General features: G+C 44.7%; 1 protein-coding gene across 1 annotated transcript in view; it reads right to left on the reverse strand.

The window, feature by feature from the left end:
* Positions 1–533: 533 nt before the first annotated feature.
* Positions 534–25,481, reverse strand: part of LOC136571798 (pancreatic secretory granule membrane major glycoprotein GP2-like) — a 45,003-nt gene continuing 20,055 nt past the window's right edge. Inside the window, exons 6-11 of the mRNA XM_066572429.1 lie at positions 16,273–16,427; positions 13,894–14,142; positions 13,187–13,343; positions 8,326–8,389; positions 6,016–6,051; positions 534–4,856 (exon numbers count right to left, since the gene is read on the reverse strand). Of these exons, the coding sequence (XP_066428526.1) occupies positions 4,795–4,856; positions 6,016–6,051; positions 8,326–8,389; positions 13,187–13,343; positions 13,894–14,142; positions 16,273–16,427 (723 nt within the window). The 3' untranslated portion in view covers positions 534–4,794. The remainder of the gene's footprint in view (positions 4,857–6,015; positions 6,052–8,325; positions 8,390–13,186; positions 13,344–13,893; positions 14,143–16,272; positions 16,428–25,481) is intronic.

Genomic DNA, 25,481 nt, shown 5'->3' on the forward strand with positions numbered 1-25,481 from the left:
TTTGGGGCCCTCCCGCTGGGCTGCAGGACTCCGGCAGGCTTCTGTGTAGTCCTCAATTCCGATGGAGCATCTCTTGCTGGTGACGGGGCTAGAATACCCCGCCTCCAGCAAGCAATTGCTCTGATTGGCTGAGATGATGCTCCTGTGCCAATCAAAGCCGGCACTCGATGCACCAGTCATTCATTCAATGAATGACTGATTAGTTTATCAAACACTGACTCTGATTGGTTCAGGAGCACGGTCCCAGCCAATCAGAGCAATCGCTTGCTGGAGGTGGAGTATTCAAGCCCTGTCACCAGCAAGAGATGTTTCATCGACATTGAGAGCTGCACGGAAGCTTGCCGGAGCGCAGCAGCCTAGCGGCAGGGACTCAGCCGATGCCTGCTAGGTGAGTGTTTTTGTTTTTTTTAATGTAGTGTAGCTAGGGCTTATTTTGGGGGAAACGTGATAGTACTATAGTAAAATATGTTAGACCAAAGGTTGGCTTTGTTCATAACTAGACTTAACATACAGGCTTTATACAAATTTACTAATTATGTTTCAAAAGATTTTATTTGAGTTCATTAATAAAGTTGGCAACACTCTGCCGCATGGACCCCACGCAGGGGATGTAGCCATTTCTCTACTGGAGTACAGAGATTGCATTATTAAACTAACAGAAAAAACAAACAAGATAAAATTTTAAAAGAATACAGGGAATATTCATTATCTCTCCATACATCACAGAGGTAAGAAATAAATCTCAATATCTCCATTTTTTATGATGTTTTTAATCACATAAAACATAGGGGCCTAGATCTGCTAGAATACTATCCTTAATCTGCGGATATATTACTGATTCATCATCCTTCTATAGTCTCACAAAATAGTGCAAGTTAGGAACATTAACAAAGGTTATCCAGGGACTCCAAATCTTTTCAAATTGCGAAATTTTGTCTTGGCGTATATCTATGAATTTTTCGTTTAAAAGAATTTTATTTATGCATGATATAAAAGATTCAAATGGGAGTGTTTGTTTTCGCTACTTCTATGCTATCGAAATACGTGCTGCCATAGTAATATATTGCAGCAATTTAAAGGGGGCATTGCGTATACCTACAGGTTTATTTCCCAGCAGTAAGACATAAGGGTTAAGTCCAAGACTCTTCCCAATCACAGAAGCTATGAGATGGGAGACCCTTCTCCAAAAAGCCTGTGCTATTGGGCATGACCACCAAATGTGGTGATGTGAGCCTAGGTCATCACAGCCTCGAAAACCTAAATTGGAGATCTCTGGGTAAATAGCATTTAGCCTCTTGGGTACCAGATAGGCTCTGTGTAACACCTTTAAGAATGTCTCAGTCAAAGAGACTTGCCAGCTATTTTTGCTTAAAGTCTCACAGCAGTGGTGCCAACGGTCTAATGACAGAGAGAAGTGCAAATCTGACTCCCATTGTAAAGGGAAGTTTGAAATCTTGTAATGTTCAATTCAAAATGTTATAGAAATGGGATAGGGTGCCTGGATGTGTGGGGCAGAATTTACATATGGCTTCCATGCGACTCATCTCTACCTTAGCTGATGGTGATATAATAGAGGACCAATAATGGAAAACTTGCGTTCTTCCCCACCATTTCTCTGAAGGTGGTTTATATTTGCTATTAAAAGAGGATATTTAAATCAATTTACCATGTATGAGAAAATCGTAGAGAGAAGTCAATTTATTTGTTTGCCACCATATGAATTGTGCTGCCTCCAAGCCAGGGAAAAATGCTGGGTTGTAGAGTAAAGGGGTAAGTGGGGATGGGGTAGATTGAGGATTCAATTTGAACCTGACCAGCCTCCATAACAGGATAGAGAAAAAGAGTATGGAGCAATATTTCTTAAGTTGGAAGAAAGTCGGACTTTTGTCCAAAGTAGGGAAGGCCAGTTATGAGGAGAAAACTGGCTTTGCTCAATGGAGGTCCATAGCGGGGATTGGGAGCCAGCATAAATGGGTGGAACTTGCACCAGGCGGGCAGCTTTATAATATTTCAGAATGCATGGAACAGAAGGACCTCCATATTTCTTGTGCAAAAACATTATGGATTTGGAAATTCTGGGATGTTTGTGCCCAGATAAAGGCAGATATTTTTTTTTTTGAAAGGCTCGGAGATCTGGGGCAGGAAAAGGAATAGGAAGCGTTCTAAACAGAGCAGTTTTGGGAGTAAAGTCATCTTTATACTATGAATGCGTCCAATCCACGAGAGGTATGGCCAATCCCATCTGGCTAGATCTAGACTTAGTTGACGGAAGAGCAATTCACAGTTCCATTTGTATAGGGTGTCTAGTGTGTTTCTAAATTTGATTCCTAGATAAGGAAGATAGAGGTGCTTAGTTTTAAACTGAAAACTGAGTTCAATTAGTTTTTGGGTATGTGAAGGAGTGTTGCAGTAAAGAACTTCTGATTTTGACTGATTGATTTTAAGGCCAGAAATGAGACTACATTTTTCTAGGAGTGCTAACAAAGTGGGCAAGGAGGTTAATGGCTTACGCTTGATAAAGGCTATTGCATAGCCGAAACGCGTTATATACCCCGAATAAACGTTGCCTCTTTGGTACTACATGGACACGATCTCATTTCTACAAGCCGACTAGGATCTTAGGGGTGTCATCTCACTGACACCCCTACGAAGTCTTCTCTTTGCTGTATCTTCATATCCACTTACTGGAGCATTGGGGTTTTTTGCTTGTTTTATATTGGGGTTTTGGTGTTTGCGATATGAATAAAATTAAGACATTTTCTTACATTGTCAGGCGCCTGCCTACCTGGGATGAAACCCACTTGATCTTGATGTATTAATAAGCGTAGTAATCTGTTAATCCTGTTGGCAATTATAGAGGGGAAAAGTTTTAGATTAACATTGAGAAGGGAGATAGGCCTGTAATTAGAGGGAAGAGTGTGGTCTTTTCCTGGTTTGGGAATGGCTGTGATCAGGGCTTGTAGAAAATCTGGATGGATGTGGCCTTTGTGGAGAATGTGGTTGAAAAGACTGACTAAGTGGGGTTTCAGTATTGGGGCGAATTTTTTTATAATATAGAGATGAAAATCTGTCTAGGCCTGGGGCCTTGTTCTGCTTAAGGTGCTTATTTGATCAGTCTACATCCTCCTCAGTTATATTAGAATTGAGATTCAATAAACCTGACTCTGTTAGACGGGGTAGCTTGAGTTGGGAGATAGTCAGTGTCATGGGTCTCCAAAGGGGTTTGCGGGTCTTTGTATAGTTTCTGATAGTATTGGTGGAAAACACTATAGATCTTATCAGGATTGGTGAAGTGGCCACGCCTAAATTGAATTTTATGAATTGTATTAATGCATTGTTTCTCTTTGAGTTTCTTCGCTAAAAGTCTGTCTGGCTTATTTGCGTATTGAAAATATGTTGCTTGGGTCCAAGCAAGCACCTTTTCCGTTTTATGAGTTAGTGCATCTAACTCCAGTCTGGAGTCCTGAATGGCCTTCCTTGAATAGGGTGAGGGATGTTGAGTGTATGCTATTTCTAATTTGGGGGTTTTGTATTCTAAATTACTTTGGGCTCGAGTTCTCTCTTTTTTTTGTTGTGATGCCAGGGAGATCAGAACACCCCGTATCACGGGTTTATGTGCTAGCCAGCAAATGTCTACCTCCGTATCATCAGAGCTATTTTTGCGAAACTATTCCTCAAGTTTCTGTTGTATGATAGTAACTAACGTTGGGTTAGTGATGAGGGCTTCATTTAGTCTCCACGTATATGGAATTTGTGTTTGGGGTGTAAATAACTCAGATAGGACTGCCTCGTGATCTGACCATGCACTAACTAGATGACGATAGAAGGACAAAAGGGGGAGGATTAGGGAGTTAGTGAGGATCCAATCCAGTCTATAGTGGCGTTTGTGGGCTGGGGAGTAGTATATGTAGCCTCTCTTGTGTTGATTAAATTCTCTCCAGGTATCTGATAATGATAACTATTGGAGTGCTTCGTTGAACCTAGTCCCCCAAATGTACTAATTAATGAGAAAACACAAATCTTGTTTACTACAAATACATTTATTTTATACCATGGGAGAATAAATACATGCAGATCTGTATGCTTCTGATTTGAATAGTATAGGAAATAGAAGAGCAAATGTTAAAACATTCCGGTACTGAAAAGCTATTCTTAGCATGCCAGTTCTAAAAGGAAGGGTATAATGATTTTATTATTGCCAGACATTATCCCTTTTATGTTCACAATCCCTTAAGCCTGGGTTCCCACACAGCGGAATCCCGGCGAAAATCTCGCAGTTTGGCCACAGCGAAAAACCGCGAGATTTCCGCCGGTAGAAGCACTGCTTCAAAGCCCGCGACACTTAGCTGCTGGTTTTGAAGCGGCCAGGCCGCTCGCTCTTCCGCTGCAGCCGGAGCTCCCATAGAGGAGAGCGCGGCCGCAGCGGAGGATGAAAAAGAATGAGCATACTGCGGCCGGCTAATCCGCGCCGCAGTGCCGGTTTCTACCGGCTTTGCCACGGCAGATTTGCTGTCCCATGTGGATGAGATTTCTGAGAAATCTCGTGCACATGGCTGGCCAATCCCAGGATTAGTGGCCACAGGCGGATTTGCCGCGACGAAATTCCGGACGGAATTTCCGCGGCAAATCCGCCCTGTGTGAACCTAGCCTAAGAGTTGCATTAGAGAAATATTTGTAAGTTAAGAAGAAAAATAAATTAACTATAGAGCCAAAAGTAAAACAAGCCTTAATTTGAAGTATTCCAAAACTAGCACATTTCTATGGTTTTTAGCAGAATGAGTCTGAGGGATCTTATTAGAAGAGCTTTAGAGACAATAATCCAAGCAGGTAGACAAGCAACATAGGCCAGGATACAGCTAGACAAAAAGAGATATACAACTGATTATTTTATATCAAACAAAGTGGTATATGGGCATTTAAAGTATTTATTGTTACAAACTGTATAAAATTATCAACTGTTCATTAATATGGGGAGCACAATTTTGATCATAATTATGTTATGGACACTATAGGGTCATATTTGAAATACTGGAGACTAGCCTTGGCATCCAAAACCCAGCCCTACTCTTATGCTATAAGTTTTGTCCCTCAGGTTTTATTCACACAAACAAACGTTTTATCGCAGCTATTTTGCCATGATAAAACGCTGGCTAAAAATCGTGTAAAAATGGCTGGCCGGGAAAGATAGCGCATACGGTGCTCATTCTGGCCACCCGTTTTTCTGCCGTCCGGAAAACATACGTCTGGATTTATCTTCTGGCCAGAATACCCCGGACGGTCCCATAGACTCCTGTGGAAGCCTATGAGAGCTGCCGGAAAAGGTAGGTAGTTTAGCAGAGGACCTGCTAAAGTCCCTTTCCCTCTTCGCCCCTTGCCAGCTGTCAGCAAAGGGAGGGGGCAGGACGGGGTGGGAGTTTAGCACACTAGCTCCCGCCCCCTGCCTTTGGTGATAGCCGACAAGAGACGGAGAGGGGGAGAGAAAGGAGAGGGAGGTTAGCAGAACTAAACTCTCTCCCCCTGCCGTACAGTATTCTGGGCTGCTGCATATATACGCCGCAGGCCTGGCCATCTAAATGGGTTTTAAAAAAGGAAATGTAGCTGGGACTTGGTCACAGCTGCCTCTCTTTCATGCGATTTCTGGCCGCACTGCACCCGTGTGAAGGAGCTCTCAGAGAAAAATATAGTGCTACTAACCAACATATTTGATCAGAGGATAACAAAGCTACTGGGTCCCAATGCAAAATCTGTAACAAGGCCCTGAACTATTTACCCCCTTACGTTCCAAAATACGTGTAATCACATCCTAAATGCAACCCCTATAGTTAAACCCCTGCATTTGATACTACCTGAGTGAATTCTGATATCGGTTGGTTTTATCTACCATATGAAATGTCTAACTACATGTCGAACATCTACCAAATATTCAGACAAATTGCACCGAACATGGTCATCGTTATGAAGAGAAACAAATGGAAGACACCAGCTATTATTACTTGTGTGGTAATATGAATTTACCTGTGTGATGTCCGGAGCTACCAAAATCATCATTAGCTGCAAAATAAATTGAACAAAAATCAAACACTGCATAGCAGAAATACTGAACACATACAATGTAAGAAGAGTCCAGAGCTGGTGACAACACCTGCAAAAGCCGGACAGGTGTCAGGGGCGAACAGCACTCTGGGGAACCGTCTGCTACCCACCCCAAGGTTTGCTAGCTCCCTGGGGAAGGCCTGAACCAAGTCACAAGAAATGCTATGCCCATTACGGACAGCTCACCTATCAATGTTGGAGCCGAAACAAGAAAGATGTGAACATCTGCTATTGTGTTAGCTGCCAGGTTCTTCCATGCTGCAAACATCCAGTGCAGGCAGCATGATGACATCACTGTATTGCGCCACGTAAGAAGGGTAGTGTGCTGCAGTGACCGGAAGAAGTCCCAGTGGAGCGTTATAAAACAGGTAAAGGTGAGTTTTGAGTTTAAGGGTTTTTTACACTGTTGCCGAGAGGGATTATTACTGGATGGGAAAAGGATGCACAAAGAGGAAAAAGTACTATTAAGTGTTTAGCACCAAAGGGGGGAAAGTACTAAGTTGTGAAAGGGCATAGGAAATGACTGCATGTGGGAGGCACAAAGGGGGAAGAGTATTACTGTGGGGGGGGAGGGGGGGACACAAAAAGGTAAAAATTACTTCTGTGGAGACACAAAAGGGGAAATATAACTACTGTCTGAGGAGTAAAAATTATTACTTTGGGCACAAAAGGAAAAATGACTACTGAAGTGGCATAAATGTGGGAATATTAGTACTATTGGGGCACAAGTAGCAAAATTACCACAGCATGGATGCACAAAAGGGAGACATTATATCTATGTGAAGGCACAGGTGGGGACATTATAAAAGGAGAATTTGTGTAGCTTGAAAAATTTAGGCAGGGTTCTGAAGAAGCAAATGGCCAACTATATCTGTGCACAAATTCTAGTAACACAAGTCGTATTATTCAATTACTGTGTGATGGCAATGGTATGACTGTATTACTCAATTATATAGTCGTGATATTGTATTTGTATATATTGATAATCATATATATTGATGATAATGGCATTGGTATGCTATGTCTAATTTGGTAACCGTACAGTGATATTTGTTTGTATAGTGGTATTTGGAAAGTGTGAGGACCATTGCCTTGGCAGCATAGACCACCTGCTCTTCTAGCATGGACCCAGCCACTGATCTCTCTCTGGAGGCACTGATAACAGCTAGAGACCTGGCACAAAAGCATAGAAGGACAGCGCAAAACCACAGGGACATGAGAGAAATGCACACGAGGAGGGGACTAATACAGACCATGATGGAGGGCACAGTGCAATTTAAAGGGTCAGTACCACTCTCTTGGATTAAATGGAGCCCACATAAAACTGGAGCTGGCTCTATAAGAGTCTGTAATCTTATATGATACCAAAAAGGATATTTGATAATGTACTTTCTGATAAAGCATAAACTAAACTCTCATGTCAGTGACAGATCAGAAGTTTTAATCGGTGACGGTCTGAATGCTGAGACCCCCACTGACTGCTAAAATAAACTAGCAAAAGCACTCAGCTGGGCACTGTGTCTGTTCAGTTGTCATCACAAGTGGAGCCTGCTTACCAATAATGGAAATAGCTGAAGGGGAGTGCTTCTGTCCCTTCATTTCACGTATCGGGGAGGGTGTCAGCACCTGGACTACCACAAATCAAAACTTCTGACATGTCATCAGAAGTTTAGTTACCCTTTAGTATTCACTCTTTTTCCATTGTCAGCAACTATGTAAAAAAAACTCTTAATATTAGTTATTATGCTAACTTAGCATTGTAATGTCTTGCAGTAAGTGAAAATGTGATATATTCTGTTAACTGCATATCCACAAAGATGTTTATGGGCCAGAATTGTCCGTATGGATGCAGCACAGATGCGGGTTTTGTCAATTAGTGCGTATTTTGTTGCATTTTTAACTGCAGAATGGATTCTGAGGAACTTCTTACATTTTTTTCATACAGCGTTTTGTTTTAGAATTAAATCTCCTGTATATTAGCTATCCACAAGTACAGTCCGGCAAAACTTTCTTCATTCTGCAGCGGAACTGAATCTTGAGGTTTTGAAGTAAAGACGGGAAGATGCGGAATTTAAGCCCCATGGGGATATGTGACATAGAAATGTCCACACTGACAAATTCCGTCCCATGTGAAAGGTCCCTATATGTGTCTGTCCTGGTAACATCTCGGGAAAAATACAGATGTTTAACTAAATATTTCTTTATCTATAGTACTCTGAGAATGAGATTTACCTTGTAAATTTAGTTGTATTCCCAGTTGTGGAAGGTCAGCTTTTAATGAACGGTCAACATTACACTGCAAGCAGAAAAGAGAATTTAGCAATTAGATCATATACTTCTATGTGAGAATATTAAGTGATTTTTTTTTTAGCAGATGTATTAATGATTTTATCATGTATATAATTACAAATGTAACTAATTCAGTAGATTACAAACACCAAGCACAAACCTGCCATTGTGAACCTGTCCTCATACCTCTAAGCAGCTTTGGGCTTATGAGTCCATTAGGCAATTTCACTTAATGACACAATCAATGTATGCCGGCTTACACAGGGAGAGTTATCAATCACTAAGCTTTTAAAGATGAGGCTCCCCCTTGCTGGAAATGTCACATACACTCTCTTGTGCACAATAACTATTTTTTTTCTCATGTAGAGGCACATCAAGCTTGATGGTGGAAGTTAATTTAAGTGCTATGTAAAGCTTAATGGTTACAGTCTCTTTAAAAGGTGCAATACAGTTGATTGTTTTCTCACACTTGGTGGACAAATACACTTAAACAGAAAACTAGTTTAACAGTTGCAGCAATGTATACGGTCTCTTTTTGAGGTCTAGAGGACTGTGTCCCTGACTATGGTCAGGTCATGCCCAAGATGGCTGACTGGTCTTGGCAAACCTTCCATGCAATTAGGGAGACTATGCTCTGTTCTGTGATGAATACCACTTCTGTTTTAATGTGGATTACTGTTACGTAGTTTAACTCAACAGTAACTCTGATATTTAAACCGCTTTGCTTTGGGTACCACTATACTATTCATTATTTGCAGGAGGATGGCCACTTTAGAAACTTGTCACAGTAGTGTACTGATATGTTCACATGTAGACACATGTTCTCTCTCTTTCTCCAATCATAGTAGATGCACTTTCATAGCCTGATTTTCTACTTCACCTGACTTAATATGATGCTGAACTAGTTGGGGCTTAAACAATGCTCTGTGACAGCACAAAGAAGCTGGTTCCCTTACAACAGTCTCTCAGGTTCACCAAACTTTGATTCTCTTTTCTCTAATTACCTGTATGAGGGCTCCAGAAACCATGTCTTTTTCTCTTCAACTATCCTCACCCAGTGGTACCACAAGGGCTACTCTTCAGAGTAAAGTCAATACTTTGGCCTTTGTCTCAGCCGCCAACATGCTCTTCGGTGGCTGACTAGACCCAGACCTTCATTCAGTCTCATAACAGTTTCCACTGTCTGTCATTCACTTGCTGTGCACATACTCACTAGACATGTCAAAAAAGAATATTTATGGATGCACCTTAATCCTACCTACAGATGCTGCAGTGCAATGCTTCTAGCAAACAATATCTACTGTACGGTCATTTCAGGGCACTTGGTGATGGCACATTATTTCAGAAACCTTCCCCACCTGCAGTCTGGCATCCATGAACACCAGTCCTGGTGTCATGAACTGTACAAGAAATGGTAACACCAACAAAGAAAACAGTTCACGAGCTCCTATTTTTGCACCATGGGTGCCTACATAAGTAATAGTGCATAACATAACAGCACTCTTGTAAGGAGGCAAGTGCAAGCATCTTGAAGTTCACCCACTTTCAAGCTACTGGCTTTGTTCATATCTCTGAGGCTCCATTTTGAGCATCCATCATAGATTTCCTTGGAAATCCAGAGATGACAGAGGGCTTATAAGGTTCCCAAATATACAGGAAGTCCGGTCACAGAGAGGAACCTAAATCTTAACCTTTAATATTAAATGTTAAAAATAGAGCACAACTGAAAAGAGGAAAAATTATGACGCTTAAACTAGTTGTTACGTGTGCTGCTGGGATCTGTTGTACTATGTACTCCTAGTAGCACAGTCAGGCGGTTGAGGGTTAATTGAGCTGGCTGGGTGTGGTACTTCCTGCTAGCCAATCTCCTGGATCTGTGCTCAGATATAAACCCAGCTCCTGTCAGTCTCTGGCTGGGTTCCCTAGGGTGAGCACTCATGTTAGTTCTGTGTCCTGTAACGTGTTATAAGTCATGTTCAGCCTGTTCCCTCTCTGATCTGTGTTTGCAAGTAAGTCTATTGTGTGGCTCAGCTTCCCCAAGATTGTCTGGACACCTGTCGTCCTAGTCTGCAGTACATGCAGCCCCCTTTTCCTTCCCCCTGTTCAGGTGCAGCCTCCAGAGGTCTTATGTCTTACTCTGGGTGTCAGTTGGTGTAACTGGACACTCCCCTATGTCAGCTTGTGTAGCTGACTGTCTATTCCCCCCGGTATGAGGACACATAGACTTGTGGTGAGTTCCTTCTGTGTGCATATCTCTGAGTGGAGTCTGTCTCGCTGTGTTCCCTGTACTCCTGTCCTGTTCCTGATGCAGCTGGCTGTGTGTCCAGTGCTCTGTTCTGTCCCATTGCAAGCTTTGCTGAGTGATTTCTGTCTTGCTGGTTCATGTCCGTTTGTACGTTTAAATTCTGCCAGTTTCTTGTCAGTTTGCTGTGTGACCTGCTATCTGTGTCCTGTCCTGTTGCAGCTTTCTGTGTGAACGCTGTCCGGTTCTGTTGGACTCCTGGTTAGTGTAGGGACTAGCGGTATAACCAGGAGCCGTGAAGTGGCCCGCTGGCTTTCAACATCTTGTACAACATGTCAACTAATACCTGGTATTTATATTCAGCTTATTATCTGTTACTAGTAGTTGCATGTTGGCTGCCGTATGCTCTGTGTTCTGGCTCTGTGCATCCTGTGGTTCTGTCTCTGTCCTGTAGCATGTGTATGCCTCCTGTTCTGTGGCGTGGCTCCTAGGATAAGCTAGGGCCGAGTTCCGAAGACCGCTGGGCTGCCGTTATTGGGGCAATGTTCCCCGCTTAGGTAGGGCCATGCCATCCTCCCAGTAGACAGGGTCAGTTGCCTGAATCCTGTGTGAATCCCGTGTGACCCTGGTGCTACCTGTGTGCGTCCATCCCATCCATTACATATCCCTTTTAGGGTGCGATCGTGTGGGCTCCCATGCTTAGGTTGCCCACACGATTGTAACACTAGTCCAACAGACTTCTCAACATTTTTTGAAGTGTCTGGGACATAGTAAGTCATACATCAATGGCCACCGGCGTTATATCATGGGTTAGGTGAATTTGTGGAAGTCACCCAGATAAGGATAATACTGGACCAGTTCACCGAACAAAAGATTATAAATATGTCCACCAGGATCATATAGTAAATCAGCCAGTGAACTGAATAAATAAACACTCTCCTTCTACCCATTGGGGAGTGGAAACTTATCTAGATGGTATAAAAGAATAACCACAATCTGTAGAGATATATCACAGCTTTTGATACCCAACTTGTATCTTGAATGGTAAATGCTGACTGCAAATTACCCTAAAGCATGGGGTCCATTACACCACCAGCCAGACTCAGATTGGCTTGGCATTCTATCTTGCCCTAGCAAACAACTATTGATGAAAAGTATATACTAACTATGAATGGCAACTAAGCCAGGCTGACAACTGAGAAAATGGAGCTGCAACAGCTCACTACCTATTGAACTCAATTCACTTGCCATGATCAGGCTGATAAATGAGAGAAAAGGCTACAATAGCTAACTGTCTATCAGATCTACACAATAGTAAACTGTAATTCTGCTTATTCAACACGTTTCCACACTGCAAAAACCGCAGTATTTCATCACGAGTTAGCTGGAATGAGAGAGATAAGAATACAAAAGCTTCTGGCTGAACAGAGATGATGCCTTGGTGACGGCCTATCTAGATCTGCTGGAGCCCAGGGAGTGTTGCGTTTATATGCTACTAGCTCCGCCCCATCATTGCCGGGGGTTTGGTGCTATCCTCCAATGAGGATCCAGTTACAAGCACCAGGGAAAGACCTAATCAACTTTGTTATCCCCTCTAAGTGGGCAGTGCATGTGGGGATGCTATTGTGGAGGGATGCTATTGTATTGGCCTGATAGACAGTTAGCTATTGTAGCCTTTTCTCTCATTTATCAGCCTGATCATAGCAAGTGAGTTGAGTTCAATAGATAGTGAGCTATTGCAGCTCCATTTTCTCAGTTGTCAACCTGACTTAGTTGCTATTCATAGCAAGTATATACTTTTCATCAATAGTTGCTTCTAGGGTAAGATAGAATGCCAAGCCAGATGGAATCTGGCTGCTGGTGTAATTGGCCCCATGCTTTAGGGTAATTTGCAGTCAGCACCTAGCATTCAAGATACAAGTTGGCTATCAAAAGCTTTGATCTCTTTCTAATGATTAAGTAGGCTGTGGTTATTCTTTTATACCATCTAGATAATTTTCCACTCCCCGATGTGTAGAAGGAAAGTGTTTCTTCATTCAGTTCACTGGCTCATTTACTATATGAACCTGGTAGACTTATTTATAATCTTTTGTTTGGTGAACTGGACCAGTATTGTCCATATCTTGGTGACTTTCAAAAATTAATAAAAAAACCCATGATATAACATCAGTGGCCACTGATGTACGACTTACTATGCCCCAGACTCTTCAAAAGATTTTGAGAAGTCTGTTGGACTAGTTTAAGCATCATAATTTTTTCTCTAAGTTTTCCTTATTCAGTTGTGCTCTATTGTTAACATTTAATATTAAAGGTTAAGTTTTAGGTTCCTCTCTGTGACAGGACCCCCTGGAAACTCAGGACGAAATAGTGTTGCATGCAGTGTTATCTCATTCCTGAAAATGCAGGAGTTAATAACAGCAGCTAGATGGAACCCGTTCTAGTCAATTGGTTTTGTCCATCGCCGTTCAGATCTGGCACTTCTGGTTTTACTGTTTTTTTCGGCTCATGAGATAGTCAAACAATGAAGTATCAGAATGCTAGTATAAATGAGCCCTTACTTACCCCTTTACAGCTATTTGTTTTGTTACATATTTTTACATCACAAAATATGTACACTTGAGAAAATCCTTGAAATAGAAAGGCGTTGATTTGGATTCTGGCCTCAGTTGAAATCCCATTTTCTAAGACTGTTGACTCAATATTATCACTTACTGCACACCTGTAATACAGATCAAATGATATTATTTATAATCAATTAAATGGACTGTGCCAAGATGGAATTCCTGTTCATATATCCTATTAGGACTTATGAACGTCATACAGCGAGGTTCCAGACTCGGGATTCCTCTCTATGTCCCAGAACAGGCAGCCACTCAAGAAAAGCAGCTGCCATCCTGTCATCTGATTATTACAGAATGACTATTCACGTGAATGGTCATCCTGTAATACTACATTTGCCTTGTAGCTGGCTGGTCATGGCTTCCCCTGGCAAAATGGTGACTAGCCCCACAATCTCAAAGGGGTTGTGCATCTTATCATATAGTTTGGTATAGTTGGGGAAGATTTTAGAAGCGCAGATTCATGTCAGTTTCATACAAGCATGATTTGGGTCTGGACTGTGCTATTAAGATCAGCTTTATATGTACATGTTTAGCATATATATATATATATATATATATATATATATATATATATGAGCCACGACATTATTTCATAAATCTATCTACCAACGATATGGACAAACAAATAATGAGAATCATTTGACTTACCCTCCACTTACAAACAGAACATTATTTGGATCATCTGGGTTACTGCTAGGAGTAGCAAAGCACTTCTCTACCCTTAAAGCAAACACATTTCCATCCAAATTTGGAGAAAACAATCCCAAATAGATATTTGATCCAACTAATATTTCTTCATCCAGCTGTATTGGAACAGAGTATTGTGCATCTGAATAAGCAGCCAAGGTGACAGTAAATGATCCAATTTCAGGTCCTGATGATGGTATAACAACTGAGCTACACAAATAAAAGAAGGCACTTACAAAAGGTGCTTTTCACCAAAAAATTATTTTACATATTGTAACATTGTCTTAATTTTAAGGGAGACTTGTGAAAACTGAGGGCTGAAAGCTATGAGCCCTATTTTTTCCATAAACATTCATATTCAGCTAGCGAAAATTAGGTAAGTGGCTACTAAAGACCTCCAACAGTACTCATTTCAGAGGCAATAATATTATTAGGCAGCTTAAAATCCAACCCATAAGATCCTCACTCAAATCCAGAGATAATGGGTATTGTTCATAGACATCAAAATGTAATAGTAACATAGTATTAAAGGCCAACAAAAGACATGTATCCAGTTCAAACTATAACCCCCCCCCCCCCAATGTTGATCCAGAGAGAGGCAAAGAAAAACCCATGAGGTAGAAGCCTAATTTCTTAACTTTAAGGGAAAAAAAGTTCAATCCCGACTCCAAATCTGGCAATTAGAATAACTCCCTGGATCAACAACCCTTCTGAAGCAAACTAGTCACTACGACATGTAATATTACACTCAAGAAAGGCATCCAGGTCACTTTTGAATTCTTTTTGCAAGTTTACCACCACTACGTCCTCAGGCAGTAGTCTCACTGCCCTTACAGTAAAGAAGTAGAGGATGCGTCTTACAGTAAAGAAGTAGAGGATGCCTCCGTGTTAGTCACAGTCCTTGGTATAAATATACCATGGGAAAGATCTCGGTATTGAACTCTAATATATTATTAGATCGCCCCTCAGCTGTCTTTTTTCTAAAATAAATAACCCCAATTTTGACAACCTCTCTGGGTATTGTAGTCTGCCAATTCCATTTATTACTTTAGTTGCCCACCTTTGAACTTACTCAAGCTCCAATATGTCCTTCTTGAGTACTAGTGCCCAAAACTGTACACAATATTCCATGTGTGGTCTGACCAGTGGTTTGTAAAGAGGAAGAACAATGTTCTTGTCATGTGCCACTAGACCTCTTTTAATACACCTCATGATCCTAATTTGCCTTTGCAGCAACTCTGTTACACTGATCACTCCAGTTAAGTTTACAGTTAACTAAACTCCCCAAGTCCTTTTCTATGTCAGTTTTACCCAGTGGTTTCCTATTTAGTGTCCAATGGAGATATGTATTTCCTCTGCCCATGTGCATAACTTTACATTTATCAGTGTTTAGTCTCATTTGGCACCTTTCTGCCCAGTCCCCCAACTTATCCAGATCCATTTGCAACCACATTCTGTCCTCTCTTGTGTTAATTACTTTATAGTTTTGTATAATCTGCAAATATTGATATTACACTGTGCAATTCTTCTGAAGTCGTTAATAAATATATTAAGAATAGTGCCCAGTAGTGAACCCTGTGGTACCCCACTAGTAATATTAATAACCATCCCTTGCTTTCTATCATTGAGCCAGTTACTTACCCACTTACACACATTCTCACCCAAACCAAGCATTCTCATTTTATATACAAACCTTTTATGAGACGCAGTATTAAATTATTAGGAAAAATCAACATATACAAGAGCCGATGACTCTCCCTGGTCCAGTCTAGAACTTATCATCTTGTCAGATCCCATGATGTTTGGTGGGATCACCAAAAAAATCACAAGAAAAATCTAATGTGCATTTGGCGTGCTAAATCTGCTTTTGTTTGATTGTTCTCAGTGAGAAAAACCAAGTAATCTTGCAGATATGATGCCTTTTAATGGCTAACAAAAAAACATTCATTAGCCTGATGAAGGGGGCGAGATATCCCCGAAAGCTTGCTATAACATCATGTATTTTTGTTAGCCATTAAAAGTTATCAGATCTACAAGATTACTTGGTTTCTCTCACTGAGAACAATCACACATTGCTCTACTGGCTAACACGGTCCCAAACCTTTTTCTCGTTAAATCTGTTTATTTAATGCACTGAACGATAGTTTGGTGCATTACATAGTTTGCTTAGTCATTACTGTCGGGCTACACAAATTGCATAGGCCTGCTACGTTAATGACGTAGCTCACCATGACATTCAATTTTAGAAGTGCTGAATCTGTACAACACCAAATTCCTGTAGCAACTGCATGTATTTCATTTCACAGTGTTCCATTCACCTGTATACAGTAAGAGTCTCACCTTACGATTGGGTTTAGAGCGAAGTTAAGACTGGTCTTCATAGTCAGGTTATATTCACAGGTAAAGTTGAAGACGATTGGATTTCTAGTAATGAGCGGTCCACGGAATGGATCAATGTGGAGAGTGTTGGTGAAAAAGATTTTTGAGGAGTTATCCTGCATCAGAGAATACAATAATGTATTGGCTTTACAGTGGCATGCACAGTTTTGTTTCCTAGTGCACAAAATAAACTTGCAATCTTATTACTTTTTTAAGCTGATGGATGTTTTTCTGGATTTTTCAATATAGTGATTTAGTGCAGTGGCCCTGTGCTTTTTGTTGTTTTATTGGCTTTAACATTAATATGTATGACCTGGCATTGTTTCAAATCTACGCCATAATCTCTGAATACAGTGTTTACATCACTTGGGAAGAGACACATTCACTGCTCTGATGGTGTGCAAATACTACTGAATGTCCCCCACAGTTTTTTTTCTGTTGCAGTTTTAGTGTGTGATGTGGCTTGAATAAATGTCAGCATCCACTAGCTGAGGCATTTTTGTTGCCTGTCTCCTCTTATGACTTAACTTTTACAAATTTCAAGTAAAAAATCACAGATAAAAAGACTGTGTTTGAAGTTATACAAGCGAATTTAACAAAAGCAGTTTCATTCTTTAAAGGGGTTGTCCCGCGCCGAAACGGGTTTTTTTTTGTTTTTTTTTACCCCCCCCGTTCGGCGCGAGACAACCCCGATGCAGGGGTTAAAAAAACAACCCGCACAGCGCTTACCTGAATCCCGGCGGTCCGGCGTCTTCATACTTACCTGCTGAAGATGGCTGCCGGGATCCTCTGTCTCCGTGGACCGCAGGGCTTCTGTGCGGTCCATTGCCGATTCCAGCCTCCTGATTGGCTGGAATCGGCACGTGACGGGGCGGAGCTACACGGAGTCGGCATTCTACACGAGCGGCCCCATAGAAGACTGCAGAAGACCCGGGCTGCGCAAGCGCGGCTAATTTGGCCATCGGAGGGCGAAAATTAGTCGGCTCCATGGGAACGAGGACGCCAGCAACGGAGCAGGTAAGTATAAAACTTTTTATAACTTCTGTATGGCTCATAATTAATGCACAATGTACATTACAAAGTGCATTATTATGGCCATACAGAAGTGTATAGACCCACTTGCTGCCGCGGGACAACCCCTTTAAGTCCCCGTTTTTTAAAATTAATGTTCTAATCTCATAGACAATCATGAAAGCTTTATTCTCAAATATTTTTCAGATATGGCTATTAAAGTTGTGTGCTCCTCTCTACAACCCCATTCAATGTATTCTGGTAGGCCATACAAACGTCGTAGAGCCCCTCCCAAGCCAGAGTGGAGAGACTTTCTCAAAGAGCCATTCTCGCCCTGGCTGATCTGGGCCCTCTGTTTATTACATTTAAATGGCCAGGATGAAATGCTTCTAGAAATCAGTGGCTTGTCAGATTAGATTCAATTGAAAAATCAGTTCTGTTAATGTCATGGAGTGTGGTGTGCGACGCACATTTCAGGATATGATGGATCCAACCGGGAATTACAAAAATATACAGAATTTACTGAGATAATGATAGTAGTATGGAGAATAAATGAGGAACCCTAACTTTCACTTTATGGTTGTTTAATAGAGATGAGCGAACGTACTCGTCCGAGCTTGATGCTCGGGCGAATATTAGCGTGTTCGAGATGCTCGTTACTCGTAACGAGTACCACGCGATGTTCGGGTTACTTTCAGTTTCCTCTCTGAGACGTTAGCGCGCTTTTCTGGCCAATTGAAAGACAGGGAAGGCATTACAACTTCCCCCTGTGATGTTCCAGCCCTATACCACCCCCCTGCTGTGAGTGGCTGGGGAGATCAGATGTCACCGGAGTATAAAAGTCGGCCCCTCCCGCGGCTCGCCTCAGATGCCTTGTGAGATAGCTGAGGGACAGTGCTGCTGGTGCCGGAGCTGCTGTAGGGAGAGCGTTAGGAGTTAGTGTAGGCTTCAAGAACCCCAACGGTCCTTCTTAGGGCCACATCTAACCGTGTGCAGTACTGTGGAGGCTGCCTTTTGCAGTGGTGCACATTTTTTTTTTTTTTCCAAATCGGCCGTGCAGAGCATTGCGCCCTGCAGTAATACTACAGGGACAGAAGACATATTTTATTGATTGAATATACGCAGTGGGCCTTTCCTTGAAAAAAAAGGGAAAAATTTCTATTTGGCCTGCAGGCTTGTGCCAATTTATTTCCTGCCTGGGAAATCACCGCTCTGCTGTAGTTAATAACTCTGCAACACTGCAGTTCTGTGACACATTTGCAGGGCCACCACAACACATTTATTATTGATTGAATATACGCAGTGGGCCTTTCCTTGAAAAAAAAGGGAAAATTTCTATTTGGCCTGCAGGCTTGCGCCAATTTATTTCCTGCCTGGGAAATCACCGCTCTGCTGTAGTTAATAACTCTGCAACACTGCAGTTCTGTGACACATTTGCAGGGCCACCACAACACATTTATTATTGATTGAATATACGCAGTGGGCCTTTCCTTGAAAAAAAAGGGAAAAATTTCTATTTGGCCTGCCTCTGACAGTCCTCAGCGTTCTGGGTACGTGTGTGCTGGGTGGAGAACGTAAACAAAAATCATACGCAGCCAGCTAAGTTTAACAGCAGGCTTGCGCCAATTTATTTCCTGGCTGGGAAATCAAATCACTGGTAATACAGCATGCTGAGGGGTAGGGGTAGGCCTAGAGGACGTGGACGCGGCCGAGGACGCGGAGGGCCAAGTGAGGGTGTGGGCACAGGCCGAACTCCTGATCCAGGTGTATCGCAGGCGACTGCTGCACGATTAGGAGAGAGGCACGTTTCTGGCGTCCCCACATTCATCGCACAATTAATCGGTCCACGCGGGAGACCTTTATTAGAAAATGAGCAGTGTGAGCAGGTCCTGTCGTGGATGGCAGAAAGTGCTTCAAGCAACCTATCGTCCACCCACAGTTCTGCGCCGTCCACTGCTGGAAATCCGAATCCTCTGTCTGCTGCTCCTCCTTCCTCCCAGCCTCCTCACTCCACTACAATGACACATGCTCAGGAGCGGGAAGACTCCCAGGAACTGTTCTCGGGCCCCTGCTCAGATTGGGCAGCAGTGGTTCCTCTCCCACCAGAGGAGTTTATCGTCACTGATGCCCAACCATTGGAAAGTTCCTGGGGTCCGGGGGATGAGGCTGGGGACTTCCGGCAACTGTCTCAAGACCTTTCAGTGGGTGAGGAGGACGATGACGATGAGACACAGTTGTCTATCACTGAGGTAGTAGTAAGGGCAGTAAGTCCGAGGGAGGAGCGCACAGAGGATTCTGAGGAAGAGCAGCAGGACGATGAGGTGACTGACCCCACCTGGTTTGCAACGCCTACACAGGACAGGTCTTCAGAGGGGGAGGCAAGGGCAGCAGCAGGGCAGGTTGCAAGAGGCAGTGCGTGGGCAGGGGTAGAGGCAGGGCCAGACCGAATAATCCACCAACTGTTTCCCAAAGCGCACCCTCGCGCCATGCCACCCTGCAGAGGCCAAGGTGCTCTAAGGTCTGGCAGTTTTTCACAGAGACGCCTGACGACCGACGAACAGTGGTGTGCAACCTTTGTCGCGCCAAAATCAGCCGGGGAGCCACCACCAACAGCCTCACCACCACCAGCATGCGCAGACATATGATGGCCAAGCACCCCACAAGGTGGGACGAAGGCCGTTCACCGCCTCCGGTTTGCACCGCTGCCTCTCCCCCTGTGTCCCAACCTGCCACTGAGATCCAACCCCGCTCTCAGGACACAGGCACTACCGTCTCCTGGCCTGCACCCACACCCTCACCTCCGCTGTCCTCGGCCTAATCCACCAATGTCTCGCACCGCACCGTCCAGCCGTCGCTAGCGCAAGTGTTTGAGCGCAAGCGCAAGTACGCCGCCACACACCCGCACGCTCAAGCGTTAACCGTCCAGATAGCCAAATTTATCAGCCTTGAGATGCTGCCGTATAGGGTTGTGGAAACGGAGTCCTTCAAAAGTATGATGGCGGCGGCCCCGCGCTACTCAGTTCCCAGTCACCACTACTTTTCCCGATGTGCCGTCCCAGCCCTGCACGACCACGTCTCCCGCAACATTGTACGCGCCCTCACCAACGCGGTTACTGCCAAGGTCCACTTAACAACGGACACGTGGACAAGCACAGGCGGGCAGGGCCACTATATCTCCCTGACGGCACATTGGGTGAATTTAGTAGAGGCTGGGAGAGAGTCAGAGCCTGGGACCGCTCACGTCCTACCCACCCCCAGAATTGCGGGCCCCAGCTCGGTGGTGGTATCTGCGGCGGTGTATGCTTCCTCCACTAAAGCACCCTCCTCCTCCTCCTCCAACGCAACCCCTGTCTCGCAATCAAGATGTGTCAGCAGCAGCAGCACGTCGCCAGCAGTCGGTGTCGCGCGGCGTGGCAGCACAGCAGTGGGCAAGCATCAGCAGGCCGTGCTGAAACTACTCAGCTTAGGAGATAAGAGGCACATGGCCCACGAACTGCTGCAGGGTCTGACAGAGCAGACCGACCGCTGGCTTGCGCCGCTGAGCCTCCAACCGGGCATGGTCGTGTGTGACAACGGCCGTAACCTGGTGGCGGCTCTGCAGCTCGGCAGCCTCACGCACGTGCCATGCCTGGCCCACGTCTTTAATTTGGTGGTTCAGCGCTTTCTGAAAAGCTACCCACGCTTGTCAGACCTGCTCGTAAAGGTGCGCCGGCTCTGCGCACATTTCCGCAAGTCCCACACGGACGCTGCCACCCTGCGGACCCTGCAACATCGCTTTAATCTGCCAGTGCACCGACTGCTGTGCGACGTGCCCACACGGTGGAACTCTACGCGCCACATGTTGGCCAGGCTCTATGAGCAGCGTAGAGCTATAGTGGAATACCAACTCCAACATGGGCGGCGCAGTGGGAGTCAGCCTCCTCAATTATTTTCAGAAGAGTGGGCCTGGTTGGCAGACATCTGCCAGGTCCTTCGAAACTTTGAGCAGTCTACCCAGGTGGTGAGCGGCGATGCTGCAGTCATTAGCGTCACCATTCCTCTGCTATGCATCTTGAGAAGTTCCCTGCAAAGCATAAAGGCAGACGCTTTGCGCTCGGAAACAGAGCCGGGGGAAGACAGTATGTCGCTGGATAGTCAGAGCACCCTCCTGTCTATATCTCAGCGCGTTCAGGAGGAGGAGGAGGAGGAGCATGAGGAGGATGAGGAGGAGGGGGAAGAGACAGCTTGGCCCACTGCTGACGGTACCCATGCTGCTTGCCTGTCATCCTTTCAGCGTGTATGGCCGGAGGATGAGGCGGAGGAGGAGGATCCTGAAAGTGATCTTCCTAGTGAGGACAGCCATGTGTTGCGTACAGGTACCCTGGCACACATGGCTGACTTCATGTTAGGATGCCTTTCTCGTGACCCTCGCATTACACGCATTCTGGCCACTACGGATTACTGGGTGTACACACTGCTCGACCCACGGTATAAGGAGAACCTTTCCACTCTCATTCCCGAAGAGGAAAGGGGTTCGAGAGTGTTGCTATACCACAGGACCCTGGCGGACAAGCTGATGGTAAAATTCCCATCCGACAGCGCTAGTGGCAGAAGGCGCAGTTCCGAGGGCCAGGTAGCAGGGGAGGTGCGGAGATCGAGCAGCATGTACAGCACAGGCAGTGCAACAGTCTTTAAGGCCCTGGACAGCTTTATGGCTCCCCAGCAAGACTGTGTCACCGCTCCCCAGTCAAGGCTGAGTCGGCGGGAGCACTGTAAAAGGATGGTGAGGGAGTACGTAGCCGATCGCACGACCGTCCTCCGTGACGCCTCTGCCCCCTACAACTACTGGGTGTCGAAGCTGGACACGTGGCCTGAACTTGCGCTGTATGCCCTGGAGGTGCTTGCTTGTCCTGCAGCTAGCGTCTTGTCAGAGAGGGTGTTTAGTGCGGCATGGGGAATCATCACGGATAAGCGTACCCGCCTGTCAACCGACAGTGCCGACAGGCTAACACTCATCAAGATGAACAAAGCCTGGATTTCCCCAGACTTCTCTTCTCCACCAGCGGACAGCAGCGATACCTAAGCAATACGTAGGCTGCACCCGCGGATGGAAGCATCGTTCTCTCTCACCATCCAAAACGGGGACATTTCTGCTTCATCAATCTGTGTATAATAATCCTCCTCCTCCTGAAACCTCACGTAATCACGCCGAACGGGCAATTTTTCTTAGGGCCACAAGGCTCACTTATATAATTTTTCTAAACAATTTTTATACGTTTCAATGCTCTTAAAAGCGTTGAAACTTTAACTTGAACCAATTTTTCGTTCAACTGGGCTGCCTCCAGGCCTAGTTACCACTTAAGCCACATTAACCAAAGCGATTAATGGGTTTCACCTGCCATCTTGGTTGGGCATGGCCAATTTTTTCTGAGGTACATTAGTACTGTTGGTACACCAATTTTTTTGGGCCCTCACCTACAGTGTAATCATAGTAATTTCTATGTTCTTCGCCTGCACTCATGGTACAGAAAGGTGTGTGGGGTTGGCCTACACTTTAGCTACATAAATGTAATTGGGGCCTTGTCTATACTGCAGCTACTGAAATGTGAAAGAGACTGTTATCTCCCTAAACTGCAGCAATGGGAATGTTACTGGGGCCTGTCTTGAGTGCTACTATTACTGAAATGGAACTAAGACTGCGCTCCCCCTATACTGCTGCTAGTGATATGTTAGTGGGGCCTGTCCCTAATGCTACCGCTGAAATGTTAATAATTCTGGGCTCTGCCTATACCGCTGCTAATGGTATGTCACTGGGGTGTGGAAACAGAGGCTTCACAAAGACATGATGGCGGCGAGGCCATTTCCCACCAACGCTGTTACTGTTAACGTGCATATAACCACGGACACGTGTAGAGGACAAATAGTGCCTCCAAAACATCCCCCTCCTCCTCCAACAATGAAAACATTCTTGGCAAATACCTTTGCATTGGTCCGTCTGGTGGCAGTCCAAGAATTTCACCTTTAACGACACAACAAGAGAGCACCACCACCATCTCCCCGCCACGGCCCACTTAATCCTGGCCACATTCCGAAAACCATCTACATAAAACTGTGCTACCAGGTCCGCAGTCACCACCACATTACCACCAACGAGGTTACTGTTAAGGTACATATTACCAGTCTGACTGGGGCATGCAGTGTGGGCCGAAGCCCACCTGTATTAAGCACGACATTACCTCAGCTGTGATGGGCAATGCAATGGGATATTTTTATGTACCGCCGGTGGCTTCCTGGCACCCACCCATGCTGTGGGTCCACAGGGAGTTGTTACTACATCTGTCCACTTGTAAAGAACCCCAGTCAGACTGGGGCATGCAGTGTGGGCCGAAGCCCACCTGTATTAAGCACGACATTACTACCTCAGCTGTGTTGGGCAATGCAATGGGATATTTTTATGTACCGCCGGTGGGTTCCAGGGAGCCACCCATGCTGTGGGTCCACAGGGAATTATAAATGCATCTGTTTCCACTTCTAAAGAACCCCAGTCAGACTGGGGCATGCAGTGTGGGCCGAAGCCCACCTGCATTAAGCACGACATTACTACCTCAGCTGTGTTGGGCAATGCAATGGGATATATTTATGTACTGCCGGTGGCTTCCTGGCACCCACCCATGCTGTGGGTCCACAGGGAATTATAAATGCATCTGTTTCCACTTCTAAAGAACCCCAGTCTGACTGGGGCATGCAGTGTGGGCCGAAGCCCACCTGCATTAAACATGACATTACTACCTCAGCTGTGATGGGCACTGCAATGGGATATTTTTATGTACCGCCGGTGGGTTCCAGGGAGCCACCCATGCTGTCGGTCCACAGGGACTTCACAATAGGGAGTTGTACCTGCCTGTGTCTATGAATTAAAAAGCCCGGTCTGACTGGGGCATGCAGACACCTTGACAGAATGAATAGTGTGTGGCACATAGGTTCCCCATTGCTATGCCCACGTGTGCAGCTCCTGATGGTGGTGGCACAGGATTATATTTCTCATTGCTTCTGTACAGCATTGTGGGCTATCGCCCCGCCCCTTTTAAAGAGGGTCGCTGCCTAGCCGTGCCAACCCTCTGCAGTGTGTGCCTGCGGTTCCTCCTCATGGCAGACGCACTTATAAATAGACATGAGGGTGGTGTGGCATGAGGGCAGCTGAAGGCTGCGCAGGGACACTTTGGTGTGCGCTGTGGACACTGGGTCGTGCGGGGGGGTTGGGCAGCATGTAACCCAGGAGAAGTGGCATCGGAGTGTCATGCAGGCAGTGATTGTGCTTTGTTGGAGGTAGTGTGGTGCTTAGCTAAGGTATGCATTGCTAATGAGGGCTTTTCAGAAGTAAAAGTTGTTGGGAGGGGGGGGGGGCCCACTCTTGCCGGTATTGTGGCTTAATAGTGGGACCTGTGAACTTGAGATGCAGCCCAACATGTAGCCCCTCGCCTGCCCTATCCGTTGCTGTGTCGTTCCCATCACTTTCTTGAATTGCCCAGATTTTCACACATGAAAACCTTAGCGAGCATCGGCGAAATACAAAAATGCTCGGGTCACCCATTGACTTCAATGGGGTTCGTTACTCGAAACGAACCCCCGAGCATCGCGATAATTTCGTCCCGAGTAACGAGCACCCGAGCATTTTGGTGCTCGCTCATCTCTATTGTTTAACACTGTATATACTAGTTCAACTCTATGAACAATACTTACTCAAGCACTAAGAGAACCATAGTATTCAGGAAACAGTATTAACGATACTTTGCAAAGATTAGCTCTATAACACAGAAATATAATTCACGGAATATAAGATACAGTCCTTTTTGAGAAAAGTTAACACTTCCGAGCTCTCCGTATAAAAAAAGCCACACTCAGCATCTTTACTCCTAGAGTGCGCAGTAGTGTATAATGTTTCACCTCTGTCCATGACCTGCAAATGCTGTTCCTTTAAATGATAATTGCTGCACTTATGAGTATGCACACCCACTAGTCTTATGGAGATCGACCTCACTTACGATTTGTCATTTGTACATGAGACTACCCACTGCCTAAAGTCTTGTGTAGATGCACTCTGGTAGTTTTCTCCAGTAACACAAAGGTGTTGTGGTAGTTCTAGGATCGCTTCCTTTCTAAATAATTTGGTACAGGTTTTG

This window comes from Eleutherodactylus coqui, chromosome 1 (assembly GCF_035609145.1).
Source record: "Eleutherodactylus coqui strain aEleCoq1 chromosome 1, aEleCoq1.hap1, whole genome shotgun sequence".
In the NCBI taxonomy this organism is placed as follows: domain Eukaryota; kingdom Metazoa; phylum Chordata; class Amphibia; order Anura; family Eleutherodactylidae; genus Eleutherodactylus; species Eleutherodactylus coqui.